General features: G+C 37.5%; 1 protein-coding gene across 9 annotated transcripts in view; it reads left to right on the plus strand.

Annotated features, from left to right (window-relative positions):
* Window positions 1-16,010, plus strand: part of LOC121861185 (ral GTPase-activating protein subunit beta-like) — a 97,428-nt gene that overhangs the window by 20,680 nt on the left and 60,738 nt on the right. For 5 of the 9 annotated variants that reach the window (XM_042358757.1, XM_042358776.1, XM_042358786.1 and 2 more), the window contains exons 6-14: window positions 1,682-1,747; window positions 2,698-2,806; window positions 5,106-5,230; window positions 7,384-7,470; window positions 8,389-8,565; window positions 11,077-11,169; window positions 12,154-12,282; window positions 12,412-12,595; window positions 14,119-14,278. In XM_042358757.1, the coding sequence (XP_042214691.1) occupies window positions 1,682-1,747; window positions 2,698-2,806; window positions 5,106-5,230; window positions 7,384-7,470; window positions 8,389-8,565; window positions 11,077-11,169; window positions 12,154-12,282; window positions 12,412-12,595; window positions 14,119-14,278 (1,130 nt within the window). Of the gene's footprint in view, window positions 1-1,681; window positions 1,748-2,086; window positions 2,096-2,697; window positions 2,807-5,105; window positions 5,231-7,383; window positions 7,471-8,388; window positions 8,566-11,076; window positions 11,170-12,153; window positions 12,283-12,411; window positions 12,596-14,118; window positions 14,279-16,010 lie in introns of all 9 variants that reach the window. The other 4 variants (XM_042358767.1, XM_042358795.1, XM_042358804.1 and 1 more) reach the window with 4 other exon arrangements.

Genomic DNA, 16,010 nt, shown 5'->3' on the forward strand with positions numbered 1-16,010 from the left:
AAATATTATATGATAGTGATACTCATATACTATAGTGTTGTAAATGAAGGATGCATTCCTGGGGATGATTTACAGACACTTTATGTAACTGAAACTAAATAAATTAAGTAGTGTACAGAAAACATCATAGCTCAATAAATCATTAAAAAAAATGCATACCTATACTAAATGAGGATAACAGTAACACCTTGTCCTATACCTGTCCCCCATGGGTGGTCATCACCAAGCTGGACGCTAACAAGTACTGTTGTGTTCCCGTTTACTCATAGGATAGAACGTTGTTGCATCTTTAGGTAAGTTTCAGAGAATAAATTTATAGTGATCTTACCTGAGACAGAGAGATGTAGATAGAAAGGTAGATAAAGAGAGAAATAGATATAAAAAGAGATTGATAGATATATATAGAGAGATTTAGGTCTGTAGCTGCTAGATCAGGCTTTGAAAGTTGGGGAAAGAGTGATCGAGAAATTGATAAGGGAGATAGTTGACATATATAAAATGCAGTTTGGATTCATGCCAGGTAGGGGGACTACAGATGTAATATTAATGGTTAGGTAACTACAAGAAAAATATCTAGGGAAGGAGATAAAGCTGTATTTCATATTTGTAGTTTTAAAGAAAGCATTTGACAGGGCACCACACGAAGCAGTAAAGTGGGCACTGAGGTAGCTCGGGGTTCAGCTCTTATGGTGGGTGTATGTCTCTCCATTCTTAGCCTTTGCATTTTGTTCTAGTTGGCTAGGTATTACAAGACCTGTCTGGCTTAAGGCTAACAGCTAGAAATGGAGGACTTGCCCTGAAATCCCCTTTTCTTGCATAGCCTGTTGCCAGGTAGCTGATAGCCTGATACTGTACTGTCCCTTTCACCAGACTGTTTGCTGGAACTGAATTTCAAGATTGCCGATTGACTTGGTGTAATGATGGCAGATATTGTTGACATTATGCTTTGGTGTGTGTCTATAATAAGATTTCTTATTATATGGTAGTCATTGCACCAAGACACTTTTATTTTGAGGGGACTTTTGATGGGGGAAGGATGGATGATTGGCATATTTTAATGAATTAACAAATGGCTGATGTTGGAGGACTGCTTTGGAACAACAGGTTCCCAATTAAGTTAGTGTATATTGTGAGAGCCTCCAAGCTATGGACTCCAATAGAATATGGGACTTAGGTATCAATCCTTTATTTTTAGGGGTTACATTTTGTGTTTGGAAAGGTGGACTACTTTACAGGAATTTACATAATTTTTTCCCAGTTGCATACTGTACCAGTACGTCAGGTCTTGCAAACCATTGATGTGATGTGAGAACTGTGTATGAGTTGCACAGTCCTTGCCTAATTCTAAAATGGGATATCATGATCAATTGCTCAATTCTTGCTCTCTGGATAAGTTGTTTAACTATGGCCTTAATACAATAACACAATGGTCATGACTAGACTAGATAGGTTCATGTTTAGAAAAGATACAGTAAGGACTTGTAGACTCTTTTAATGCCATATTTTCTTGTTATACCAGTGAACATATTTCTCTTCTATGTTGTTATTCTCTATGATAATAAACTTCTGAGCAGCATGATCACTTATGCTCCACAGCTTATTAAGCATATCACAGCATCTTGATGTATGTTTGTATGGATAGTGTTTCTCTGTTGCTTAATATAAATTTATTTCACTCTAGTTCCAGATGAGAGTGAGGGTGCACCCAGCTCCACTTTAAGTCTAAACTTTACTGGAGATGTGCCTGGTATTTATGTACTCATGTTGTGTGTTGCTTTGGTGCTTGTTGTTTACCACTGCTTGACTTGAGTGTAAAATTTCTTTGTATTATCCACTGTTCACAGCTGAAAGTTAATAAAGTTATTAGAGTGTAATCCTTGATAAGTGTGTGGGATATGATACTGTATAAGGTTTTGCTGTGAGCTTTTCTCATTTGGTGTAAAGGATCATAACCTATCTAGCTGTCTCTGCTCCACCATCACTACTAGACTCACCCCTACTATTACTGTTGTAACTAAAAGTGGGTGCTTTCATTATGGTCTGTTTCATTTGCTTAATCTCTTTTCCCTGCTGTGCCTGGATAAAGTTGTCAAAGGTAAGGATTAAAGTCTTGTCAAATTACTTATATGTGTACTCTACTTGATATACATATACAGTATGTACACATTAGTTGTGGATGCCATGTCTTTAGTGGAGCTAAATAGTATCTACTACTTTGTATTTTGGGAAATTGTGATCTATAATAAGGCTCCATAGCTCAGTTGGTAGTGCTCTAGATTCCCAGCCCAAGAGACATGGCTTAAATTCCCTGGCCAGGCAGGGTGGGTGGGGTATTTTATGCTGTGGTGTTTGCTCAACTGGACAATTGCCATCTTGGTGCCCTGGGCTAAGCTAATGCTTTTCCCTTTGGGGGTTTCCACCCTGTAAATTGGGGGAAATGGCTTTAGTTTCTAGTAATTAATTAACACAGGTGTAATGATGATAATATATTATTGGCACATACACTAAACTCTTCTTAGTTTCATATTTAATTATAATATAGTGTTTACTCTTTTTATTTAGTAAGTTCACATACCTTGTAGCACTTTGAAGAAATCAGGCTTAAAAAGTCTGACTTCTTTGTTAGCAAAGTTATTTTAACCAAAAGATTTTTTAATTGTGAAAAGTAGCACTGAAGTTAAAATTTTTATGTTGCAGAGGATGCTGGAGAGCAGTTATGTGAGCGGGTTTTGAGTGTTCTGTTTGAGACTTGGCTGTTGGCCTGTGCTCGATGCTTTCCTCCACCACCTCTTTGGAATGCCTTAAGGTAAATATGGGACCGTTAATTCTTATTCACGTGATATTAAGAAGTAATATGTTCTAAGATTCTTATTAGTTACTCTTGATCTGTTTATCTTGGTATACTAAATTTACCTTCCCCTCCACTATTACTCCTTAGCTATTGTCTCAAATTACCACTCATAAAATACCATACCTGGGGTAATTGATTGAGTTTTGATACTTCAAGTTAGAGTCAGGTAAGTGATGTAAAATTTTCATGCCATTTTGTTGATGGTAAAGAACTGAATTGTACTGTGATGTGTTTAAGTTGTACATTGAGACCCATGCACTCAGTTGTTTTGTTGTACATTGAGTACTTATCCACTCACAACAACTGATACATCTTAGTTTTATCCCACTTATAGTCTGATTCTCTATAGTTTTACCCCACTTATAGTCTGATTCTGTATAGTTTTATTCCTTTTATAGTCTGATTCTCTATAGTTTTATCCCACTTATAGTCTGATTCTCTATAGTTTTATCCCACTTATAGTCTGATTCTCTATAGTTTTATCCCACTTATAGTCTGATTCTCTATAGTTTTATCCCACTTATAGTCTGGTTATATTTTGTGAACGACCCCTTTATCTCTCATCATGTTACTCCAATTTCATCACTAGACATCACTGCCACACCTTCTTTTGCTCTTGCCTTGTTAAACATTCCTGAGTTTATTCCTCCTCTTAAGTTGTCCTTAGCTAACCATTCCTCTTAGTGGCCGAGCTCTGAGGTATTATAGTTATTTTTCAACTCGTAATTTTGGGCTTGTTTACAGTATTGTACCTGTATATGTAACTTTTTTTTTTTTTTTACTCGCTTGCACACACACACAATCCTACATACATACTGTGCCCCCCAAAAGTAAAAGAAATAATTATCATAAAGTCAAACACGTAAAGGGAATGAAGATTTCTTTGTTCATCAGAGTTAGCAGGCTGAGCTGGGGACTAGGAAGAGGGAGCAGAGTGTGCGAGTCTCGCTGCTAAGGGTCCTAGCTGGGCTGTGCTGTTATGGCCAATTAGACAGCAACTATGCAAATGGCAGTTGTGTTAAACTTTCATTTACCTTTATCTTAATGGTTTTAGCTGCTTTTTTTTTTCATCTAGATTGCATACAAATTTTTTAATAACATAAGAAGGTAGGTGGTATGATTTATGAATGCTAGGAAAGGAGGTACAGGGAGTAGTGAGTTTGCTTCAGCTTTTTGACTTGCCATGTAGGCCGTTACTTTACATCAGTGATAATATTCCTTGTGTTTTGTATATTTTAACTTGTTTTTCATTATTTTACAGTAAATTAGTTTTGTGTTTGTAATATAGTGCACCCTCGTTTTTCGCGGAATTCTTCTTTGCAGTTTCGACTATTCACAGTTTTTCATTGGAAATATATTTTCATTGCAACATGTACTATTGATTTTAAATCATGCTGAATTGCGAATGAGTTCGCTACATAAAAACTAAAACAAAGAGAAAGACATGATAGACATCGTTGATGCCGTTACTTCTAGTGCACCAGCAGCAGCAAAGGTGACACAATATGTGAGAGATGCAGTACTGATTAAAACCGAGAAAGAGTTGAACATTTGGATAGAGGATTTGATCACCACCACCACATACCGTTCATCCTGGACAAAGGTGAACTTTTGTATGCACTGTTCAATGGTGATACAGGTGGTGAACTTGGTGATGCTGGTGAACGTGGTAATAGAGGCGGTGAAAGTGGTGATGCTGGTGGTGAACGTATTGATAGTGCCTCTTAAGATGGTGATGCAAGTGGGGAGGGGGGGGGGGCATTTTTACAAAGTCACCTAAACACTTTTACTTGACCCCTCAAATTCAATATCTCTCATAATTCATAATGTTTTGCTGTTATGAATTATATAAAAATTTCTTATTATTTGGTAAAATTTCAGATTATGAGAGACAGTCACAGTTTTTTCCACTTTTTTTTCCATCTTTGCCCAATGTTTAGCCTTTATCTGTAATAACTATAAATCTGGTACTGTACATAGAAACATTTAGATTTTGATTGGGGCAGATAACGGAAAAGTACCGTATTTTTTCCCCTCGGGAGAAGTGTCCCTTGTATTTCATAAAACCTCATAATTGGTAAGGGCTAGAGCCCCTATTATTTTGTATTATGGGGTTTTTAATGTACATTTATTTACATCCATGTTCTCATTTTAAAAGTTTACTTTTATTTTTTTTTCTTTCTTCTTCATAAAACATACAAGGGGGTCCATAGTCTTGTTGTTGACGGTATACAATGGCCAAACTTTTTTTCAGGGAGAGTTGTCAGCGATGGCGTCACCGCGTTGGACTCATTGATCAGTGGAACAGAATAAACTTTGCTCTGACTCGCAAGCTCATCGGTTTCATGTATGGCCCTTCCTTCCCAGAAATCACTATATGTAAGTTGTATTTTAGTAGATTGATTTTTTATCCAGCACTGTACTGTATAAGATAATTATTGTTACAAGAGTTGGGTGTGGACGTAGAGGTTTGGACTGTTTTTAGATCTTTAATCCAGTTGTTACTTTGACATTCTTATGAAACTGGAAATGTCAGTGGTACATTATCCTGGCTTTATGAATATTTCTGAGTTGTTAATAAATTCTGCTATATTCAGATACATTGCAGCTTCCAGATCGGGGCTCTATCCATCCACCTGTTGTCCTCAGTGATCCTGCAGGTGTATGAATCAATAGTTAATGATTCAAAAATGTTTAAAAAATCCATTTGTATCCTGATTTCAAATATATAAAAGGGTTTTGTAAATGTTACAGCAGTTGTTGTGGGCATACTGTAAAGTGGAAAAATGTTGTTTAAGAAGACAGCAACTAGGTTTATCATGTCTGAATCAAGTGGCACAAAAGTCTAGATTGACTACATACTTATTAGGATATCAGACAGGAAGCTTGTTAGGGATGTAAAGGTGATGGCAAGGAATATTGTTCCTTGCAGCACAGATTGTTTGTGTGTGACATATTGCTAAAAAGGAACAGGGAAAGTTAGAAGGTGTTTGTTCTAAGAAAGCGAGTGTGGAAATTAAAAAGTTGAATGTAATGGAAGCATTTTATGCGCAACTGATAAGTGTAAAGATGGCCAGCGATACTGCAAGCAGAGCTGGCCCTATGTTTTTAGGGGCCCTAAGTCAGATATCTTCCTCCCCTCCCTATACAATTTGTTGTTGTAGCTATTTATTATTACTTCAGTAATTTACATAATATTTTTAGGTTTGCTGAAAGTATTTACTTTAACTTCTCATTCACAAGGACAATTGTTTAAATCCACTGCTTAGATTTTACCATTCATATCTTATTCATTATGACATTACATCCACTTTATGTTAATTATGAAACAGATGGATTAATTATCAATAAAATAAAATCTAATAGGTTTGTTTAACACACAGTGACATCATTAGTATTTCTAGAATCTAGAATTTATGTTTCCTGGCATTCTTTGTTGTGAAATCGTCATTGATATCATTTTACGGCACTTGATGCCCAACGGCATGATTTATGCTGATGACAGCAAGCCATCATAGACCTTAAGTAGTTTTGATAAGTTTAAGTTTAGAGAAGATCCTCTCTGCTGTAGTAGTCACAGTCACAGGGAGAGTGACTGTTATCCTCAGGGCTATTCACATATTTTGATAAAGCTCTTTAATTTGATTTTCATGTTTATATTTTAGAAGCTCCAATGCTGTCATGTTCACAAAGGGTAACTTGGGTAGATTTCTCATCTTCATGGCCAGTTCCTTTCCATCAATGTCTTGACTCTCCACCATAGCTCAGGGTGTCACTCAGCTCTTGACAATGTGTTGTGAGTGCATCAAAAGACATTTCTTTGAAGTGAAGAGAACTCCAAATTTGTCTCTTATTTTCTCCCAGGCTCTGAAATCTCTCATTGAGTAATGTGATGGCAGAATCTACCACCATATTAAAAAAGGACATTTTGTATCTTCTTACAGCATCATAATTGCCTCATATGGAACTTCATATCTGAAGTGCCTCTTTGTCATTCTAAGTCTCTTTTTCACTAACACAGCCTCCACATTCATATCCTCCATCGCCTTGCACATTTCCTTAGCTGATGCTTGAGCTGAGACAAATCCACTCTTACAGTAGCTCACCTGGAAGGCTTTAGTGTCTTGAGTAAGGTCATAACCACATCAAGCTGCATGGTGATAGACTGTAGGAGCTTGCTCATTTGTGATTTGGAATATGTTCAATATTCTCCATTTTATTGACTTTTATGGCCTACAGGCATTCAGTTGCCATGGAGGACTATTGTTCAGTGCTGGGAACTATTTTTCAAGTATACTTTTAAAGTGAATAATACCTGACTGATGTATTATCTTTCTGTCTGTGTTTAACTTTGTTAAAATATTGTGGTTATCCGAGTTTCATTGGTATGGAGGCTGGTTTTGTAATGTTCACAGGAGCAAAATGTGATGTATGTGAATATAGGTATGAGATCATGTTAGTCATTCATTTACCTGTACCCAATGTTCCGTTCAATTGTTGATGACAGTGTAACATTTGATGAACATTTTCAGCAGCAGAAGATGACCTAAATATCATTCCTACCAACATGAGTCGTGATTGCATTGCACAAGTCTGGTATCGCATCTTGCATATCATAGGTGAGTCTCCTGTTGATGTACAGTATATTTGTGATTAGCTATATCTTCAACCATGTCTTGCATTATTATTGTCTCTCTTTAGTGAACAGAAGGTAAAACTTATATTCATTAATCTCTTCTCCTTAGGAAGGATACTGTACAGTATTTGGTAATCTAAGAAGTGAACCCAACATTATACCTTTTAGTGATGATAATGCCTAGTATTCAAAATATTGGTCCCAAGATATTCTGAAATCTTGGGATTTTACTAATCTTACTAATTTTTCACATCTTAGAAGAAGTACTAGGATTAGCAAAAACTTCAATGATATTTCATACTTTAGTCTTCCATATAGTGATTACCTTATGAATGCATAAGTACCAGTAATAATCTCAAATGGTGTGAAGTTACAGATTTATAGATACAAAGTCAAGTTAGATTTTTAGGTTTTATTACACAGAGATTTGGAATATGGTGGCCAAGTGGATAAAGGGCCTGTCTTTTGTCATATAGCTCACTGGTTCAATCATGGGGCTCTCCCAATCCCCCCAGCTGTAAATGGTTGTTTAACTGTACAAGTTGGGGGAAGTGAAGGTGACTGAATGCAGTGCCAGTCACTCTGCCTCCTTGTGAACCAAAGGCTTAGTATATGGTGTACTGTGTCCACGCTGACCTCAATTGGTAGCCATGCCTATGGGATCCACTTTCACTTTTTCACATAGAGGTTCATGGTCCAAAAAACATACAATACAGTATTTAGGAAAAATTAATATGGAATAACTGGTTGCATAAGTTGTAATACTGTATAATAAGCTCTATATCCTCTTTCTTAGTATTAAGTACATCCTATTTTATAGCAGTAAGTGCTGAATGTAAAATGTGTAAATTGTGTTTTATATAATGAACAACTTTAATTCCTAAATTTTGCTTCATTCAAGGAAATCCAGTGGATCTGAGTCGTCACACTGTCATTAGCAAAACCCCTGCTTTCCTCAAGTATGCCATCTCATCAGCACTTGTTATTGAACCCAGCCAGCATCCTTGTCTCCAGATGTTGCCATCTATATTCCTCTCTGCAATGAAAGGTGTCTCAGGATTGGTGGATGCCTTCTTAGGTAATATGTCCTGTGTTTTCTTTCTAGTGTTACATGTGTAGATTTTTTCACAGAGCACTTGATTCATGTCTACACCTATTTGCAATTAGAAATTAAATTGTAACCTGCAGAGAAAGTAATTGATATTATATATAAACTTCCAACTTTGGAAGCAGTGAATCAGGTTTGAAGTAGACTATAGTGTTACTTAGTTGTGTTCTAGATAAAGTCTCTAACCACCCTTCTTTGTCCATGTCTTCATCTGGTTTTATAATGCTTGTCACTACAGTAACGGGTGAGTGCATGGCTGTGCAACATGTTTTCAGGGCTTAAAACAGATACCTCTAATATTGCCAGTTTCATAATACAGTATAGGCATCCCTCTATTTGGGAAGGATCAATTTATGAATGGTTTGTCGACACATTATGATGACAGGTAGCTTTTTGTTTTAAGAATGGTTGTGTGGGACAGAAGCCTTCTATAAATTGAGGGAGGCATAGATTTATAAAACCTCAGTACTTCCTTGTTTGTAGAGTCTTGCTGTTGGAGATGCACAGGTAATTTTTACTTAGTTGATAAATGCATCTTGGTGCCTCACTACACATACTCCCACTGCTCTCCTCATTCTTAAACGTTTTAGGTGGATTCATAGAATTACCAGAAGTATGTCCATGATCTGCAGATCGTATAAACACTGCGTTATCATGGATTCACATGATAAACCACAGTAAATGTTCACAGTAAAAGAAGGTAATCCAAACTGTCAATTTAGTCACAGTGAAGAGGAAAATGACTAAGCTGCCAGTTGCATATGATAAGTTGAGATGCATAGGTCTCTTGCAAAAGATACTGTGTGCCACATTGTAAAAATTATTACCACTTAGACTGAGGCCTGGGAAAAATAAGATGCCTGCATGATGTGCATTTGAACATATCGGTCACTGAGAAATGACAGTGCAAAACACAATGAGATAAATCACCACTTGAGTATACTGGCTCAAACTTGGTTCACTGGCTGTCTTAGCTGCCCTGCCATGGGACTTTGTTTTTTAGAAACTGTATTGATGCAGCTCTGCATTTCATAGCTCCTGTTCCTTTAATATGCTTAGCTTTGATATAAATTTTTTGTAGTAGGTTGGTGGGTAGTCTTTGATTATTACCTCAGGGATTTGTAACCCTCCTTTACGAGCTGTTCCCTCCCTGTGGGTTGGCATGAGGAAGGGCATCCACCCATAAAACTTTGCTTCAACATGTTTAATAGCAATTGGTTCAACAAATCTGTGCTCAGCCCCTGGTGTCTGCTGTATTTTCTTGTTGGTACCCTGGGTTTATAGTGGTGAGCAGGGGAGAGAAGAAACCCATTCTGGTTTTACCCAACAGCTGCCATTGGGTAATCACAGCTAACCCATGAAAGGATGGAAAATGGCAGTAAAATGTTGGTGATGATTATTATGATGATAATGGTTTAGTCTGTTCAGTTACAGTATTGCAGTTTCAATTGACAAAACTTATGAAACCACCTTTATATTTCCCATAAGTGAGGTACCCATCCAGATACATATCTCCTTGATGCTTTGGTTAGCTCTAGGCCATCCTCACACCTGTGAGGGCAACATGCATTTAAATTGTTTTGAAATTGTATTCCCTTGCAGTTTAGTATCAGTATTATATCTGCTGCTTCAGCAATTATTAATGTAGTGATTAATAATTCCCTGCTTCTTTGAGTCTGAGCCCTGTTATTTTGTGCTGGTCCTGTCTTGCTTTGATTGATGTCTTGTTTCTTTGGCAAGAAATAAAGATTGATCAGGATCATGTTTCTGGTATAGCGTACAAGCTTGTGTTGATTCCTTGGCATGAGAGAAAGTATGTTTCAGGAGCTTCCCTCTTACTAGATTGGTTCTTGTGATTTGCATAATACCAAATACCTCCTGTCTGTTTTGTATTATACAAACATACCTCAATTTATGGGAGGCTGAGTTCCTGCAAACACTACTGTAAATTGAATTATATTTCTCAACTGATTACCAATATAAATTAGGAGGTATGTTCCTTAATGAGGGACTCTGTATGTATGAGCAGATCCAAGACTGCATTTCTGGGAATGGACCTCAGAGGGTTACCAAGGTTTACTTTCTCTATCTAAATTTCTCTCATTGCTTGTTGCACTTGCATTTTGATATTGCATAGCTGTGACAGCTGTTATGCAGCACCACCACATTTATGAACCTTGAGATACAGATCTCCCTCCCAAATTGTGGCTTTTTCAATCACAGTTTTTAATTTTCATAGTTTCTCGGTGGTGGTGAGTTTGGCAATAAATGGTACCAATATTTCACTCATTATGGGTACTTGGTACCAAATACAAGTGGGATAAGTATAATATTGTTCAGTATTGATTCTAATACATTAAATTATCCATGAAACTTGTACAAGGATAACACAAGAGATAAACTTTGAATTTAGAGGTGGTAAGGAGTCTAACAAGCATATAATTATTTATCTTCATTTATTGTTTAATAACAATATTGCAGGGGTTCCCAACACTTCGCTGGATAACCTCAACCAGAAAGGTCGTCAAATCTCCCCTTCATCTTCTTTCTCTCTGTCTGCAGAGTGTAGAGGAGGTAAGTGTTATTGTATGCCAACTGTTTATTGTATCTTATACTGTACAGTAATCTAGGGTTTAAGAGAATTTCCTGTATAAGAGGTGAAGCTATGATGAATTTGAAGATTAAAGTAAAAATGAAGATATGAAATATGAAATCCTGTTTTATGATCTACCACCTGAACCAGACAACTTGTGTACATGTTAGGCTCAAAGACTGAATTCGGTCGCTGAGAAAAAAATAAAGACTACAACACATTGTGGATGGTTTCAAAATAACCTGAAACCTAACCTAACCTAACTTAACTATTGAGAAATTTCATTTTCTGGTTATTTTAAAAATGGCAATGTGATCTTGTCATTTTTCAGTCTTTGAGCCTAACTTATATACCCTTTAAGTTTAAAGGCTTACATCTCAAATATTCTGTCAGCATTAGAGGAAGACTTAGTTACATCAGATCTGTTAAATGAGTTAGTGAGTTCTACTTGGTAGCAGCTAGGATCAATTTTCATTTTGGGGCTTGTGTATCACAGCCTCTCTCAGTTCATGGTTGGCTTTGAATTACAAGAGCTGCAGAGCAAGGACCCCAATGCCATAAATGGAGGATTGATGTTGAAATTCCTCTTTTCCGGTTGAGCCAAATTATGGCCTCCTGAAGTTTGATATGATTATGGCACAGTTTCTCTCCTTACAAGTGAATTCTTCTTCTTGCACTGTACTCTTACTTCAATAATACATAACATAAACACCCATCATCATCCAGTCTATTTACCTTTTGTTGATTAGAGGAGATATTTATTGACCTTTTGTATTAATTTCATTTGCTGGCAGGAAATGAAGAGTAATATTCCCAGTGGTATATAGAAAAATTATTACTCTTACACTTAAACATTCATGAACTTCCTATAGTCATCAGGGAGATGTCATTGTCATGTGATATGTAAAAGATGTGTGTTAGGAAATCTAGATTAGTGTTTGACTATATTAATTGTTGCTTTACAGAGGATGCTGCTCGGTTATTAGCAAATGGAAGACCCAAATGCAATAGTATTCTACATCTGTTTGGTCCCTGGCTGTTTGAAGCAGCTCTTATCAACTGTAATTTACAAGCTAGCCCAGGACCTCAACATAGTAAGTGGTTGTTGTGCTTCAAAGACACAGGACTGGCAACTTAATATAAAGTATCAAGAAATTAACAAGAGCAACGTAGCATCTCCTTAGAATGAATCGTTTAATGAGATTATTTCAAATTTCTTCCAGAATCAGATGTAGGTAGTAATGCTGGCTCAGGTTCACGGAGACCAGTCTCTGTATTTGCGGGTGAGGGCAGCAGAAAATCAAGTGACTCTTCAGCACCAGGAGATTCTCATGCTGATCGTCTTGCTAATCTCACTCCACAGCACTTCCAGAGTGGGAGAGCAGAGGCACTTGGTGCACTGTGCAGGTACAAAATGGTTTTGTTTTATTACATTTCAATATTTTCTCATATGTTGAGTAGTGGGTCTTGTGATTCATGTACTATCAACAAGCTTATGGTTTGACAACTCATAGTTCTCAAGACCCATAACAAGTGAGGCTGAGACTAAGTTCCAGAAAATAGTCAGTGTTTCCCAGCACACCACAACCATATTGGCCATAAAACATCAATGGACTACAACGATGTATCCTGATTCTCAGTGAAAGAAAGATGACAGTGGTGTAGACACCATCGGTGATGTCTTTCTTAATTTTATCTGGGAGGTAGGTACATTGTGCATATGGTAACAGGTCCCCTAGTTGTCTCCACCTGCACTCCTATAACTGAATCCTCGAAGTCTAGCAACACTCTGTGACTCAGCCGTGACCTGATGGCCACAGCAACACCATCGTTCAGCTCACCCGTCATGTTCCTCTGGTATACAGTGTAGCCAAAAATTTTCAGCTTACTTTCGTCCCTTATGCCAGTACTGTTTAACAGAATGATGTCTGGGTCTAATTGATAGTATAAGTTAGACAGTTCATTACGTCTATTAAGGGACCAGTGTAAGACATTATGTTGGAAAATTTTCATCCTGCTAACGACTGCCATTTCGGAGACTGTAGCTTGGGGCGTCGCTTGGAGCGTCGCTTGGAGTGTTTGCTCGGCTTCTGCCATTTCTAGGGGGACGGAACTTCTTAGCAGAACCTTCGAACATCTGCTTGTCAGTCAATGGCGGGCCCTCGAACTTCTCGTCACCCGTGTACAGGAAGGGGTTCAGGTCCTGGGCCTGCGTGTCGTAGTAATCAACTGACGCTGCAGCTCGAGGGTCCTGTTCCTCTGTGGAGTAAGTCGCCATCATCTGGTCGCAACCATTGACTGTGGATGCAGTCCTATGGTCACTGTCGTCGCTGGGAGTACATGTCTTGGTGTAGCAGAGTTCCTCAGGCAGAACTCCATGATGTGTGCCCCAAGACTCTCAATAACTTGAGGTTAAAAACATAATTATGATTAACACTTTTTATGACTGCTGGCTGGAGTCTACCAGATTGTGAGTAGCGACGGCGACCTTGGCCGCTCCAGTTTCCCGCTCCTAGTTAAACTTTTGCCAACTGGCAATGCGGTATTTTTTCCTTAATTTTATTTATGCGTATAATTTTTATTTATTCCTTACATTTACTGGTACTACAGTATACACGCGGCCCTGGTCCCTAATAGCCTTGGATAATGAGGAGTATATATCGAAAGATATGTGGTGAAATTTGCGGGCAGGAAATGCGTCCCCCCTCTATTCTTTACGTTAATTCTTATAGGCAAAATTGTCGCGATATTCGCAATTTCATTAATCACGATGACGTTTAGGAACACATCCCTTGCAATAAACGGGGTATACCTGTATTTCTCATCAGATACTTTATACAGTACTTAGTAACTGGTATTTCAAAATAATTAATACTATTTTTTCTTTTCTTGTATTGTGTACTACATGTGTGCTTTTCTTTGCTTCACAGAATATTTTGTTCCAAAAAAACTGGGGAAGAAATTTTGCCTGTGTACTTGGCCCGATTCTATATAGCCCTGCATCAAGGTCTTCGCCAGAGTGATCCATCAGTTTCAGCTTCCCATCATGAAAGTGGTCATAGCTCGTCCAGTCGAAGTCATGGAATCAGAGTAAGTTGTCTTGAGACTCACTTAACCCTTCAGCTGTTATAAGCCAGTAGATTGGTCTGCTATAGAGGCTGCTATAAGCCAACAACCTGCCAAGATTTTGGTGTAAATTTTTAGACTTATGCTTCAAGTAATAGATGTGTCCCATAGGCCTCTAGGTCCTCCAACACCATCCCTGGACTCCTAGCATCTCTGTACAGTACACACACGGTTATCAGGGAGGAAGTACATTCATCTCAATCCATTTCATCTGGTACAGGATCTCTTCACTTTGTTTAAACCAAACTTGATAAATTATTTATTTATTCGTTTCCCATTGGCCTGCACGCCTATCTTTATTTTTGTGAGATGAAAATTATTTTTTCAAGAACGGTAATTTTTAATGCTAATTGCTCTGACAATGCACAACAAATTTACTGTAACCTGCAGGCAAAGGGTTATGAAAAATTACTATGAGCCTTAAACTTTAGAGTCTCCATGTTATAGGCTTAATATATTAAGAAATGATAATCCAGTGCTAGTACAGGTAGAAACTGAAGTACCCAGAGGAAATCTGTGATGTTTGATAGGATCATATTGGATAACACCCTTTTCACATGTGTCATGATTCAGGACTTGAACCCATAACATAGTGGTGAGAGATACAATACATGCATTACCGCTGTGCCTCCAACACCCTAAAACAGTCGTCTCCAGGTGGGTATACTTTCATTTTTGGAAGTGTATTTCAAGCAGAAAAATTAATGGGTGAACTATACATAGATTTATGAGGTCACCTTGAATGTGTGATTGACAGAAAATGAATAACTTGTCATAAAAATGGATCATTACTTTAAAAAGTTCCAAATTTTTTGTATTTGTTTTTATTTATTTATTTTTTACTAACTAAAGGTGTACATGAGAAAGCTTTTGGATGACAATGTATTTGAAATGAGAACTGTATTTAAGCTTTGTTTACCTGGTAAAGTAAAGTCCCACTAAATTAGTAACTGATGAAGTAGAATTTGATTTAACGAGCTTTATGTTTTATGGTATGAAAATTTATTAACCAAATTTCTATTCAATATAACCCTCATATGGTGGGTAAGTATTCCCTAATCTGCCCCCATATGCATAAAAACTGGAACACAAAGAACATGAAATATCCATTGGTGTTGGCCATGGTCTCTACAGCTAACATCAGTTGATGTTGGCCGCTATTTAAGGGTTATAGAGCAAAATTCTGAATGAAACAATTCACATTACCACTCTTGAAGTGGGGCTTGTCATGCTTTGTCTTTGAGTGGCCAGCCAGGCTAGTGCACTCAAAAACTCATTTTCTATACAGTACTCCGAGGTGGAGTCAGTGGCATGCTGACCCAGCTTGGCTAGCCAGTTAACCTAGACAACTTGGCAGTATTTAGATGTAAATCTCAGGAATATTTAGGAGGGTTAATTTCTTATGAGAGAGGATTGGACTCAGGTGGCAGGCTGTGTGAGGCTCAGTGCCTTTGTGGTGGGCAAATTAATGTTACAAATAGTTGTGTACAGGAGGTCCCCGAATTACGAATGCCCGCCGATACGAACGAGGTTAAACTTGAAATTTACAGTGTATTTTATTTACCTGATGACTTATTTTTTTCTTTCATTTACTGTATTTTGTCATTCTATTTCTTCTTTTGTCTTAAATTAAGTGATTTTAGATGTATAAAAGGACTTAGGCTATGTAGTGTTATTTTAAACATTGTTCTGTAAG

This window comes from Homarus americanus, unplaced genomic scaffold (assembly GCF_018991925.1).
Source record: "Homarus americanus isolate GMGI-L3 unplaced genomic scaffold, GMGI_Hamer_2.0 scaffold40248, whole genome shotgun sequence".
NCBI lineage: Eukaryota > Metazoa > Arthropoda > Malacostraca > Decapoda > Nephropidae > Homarus > Homarus americanus.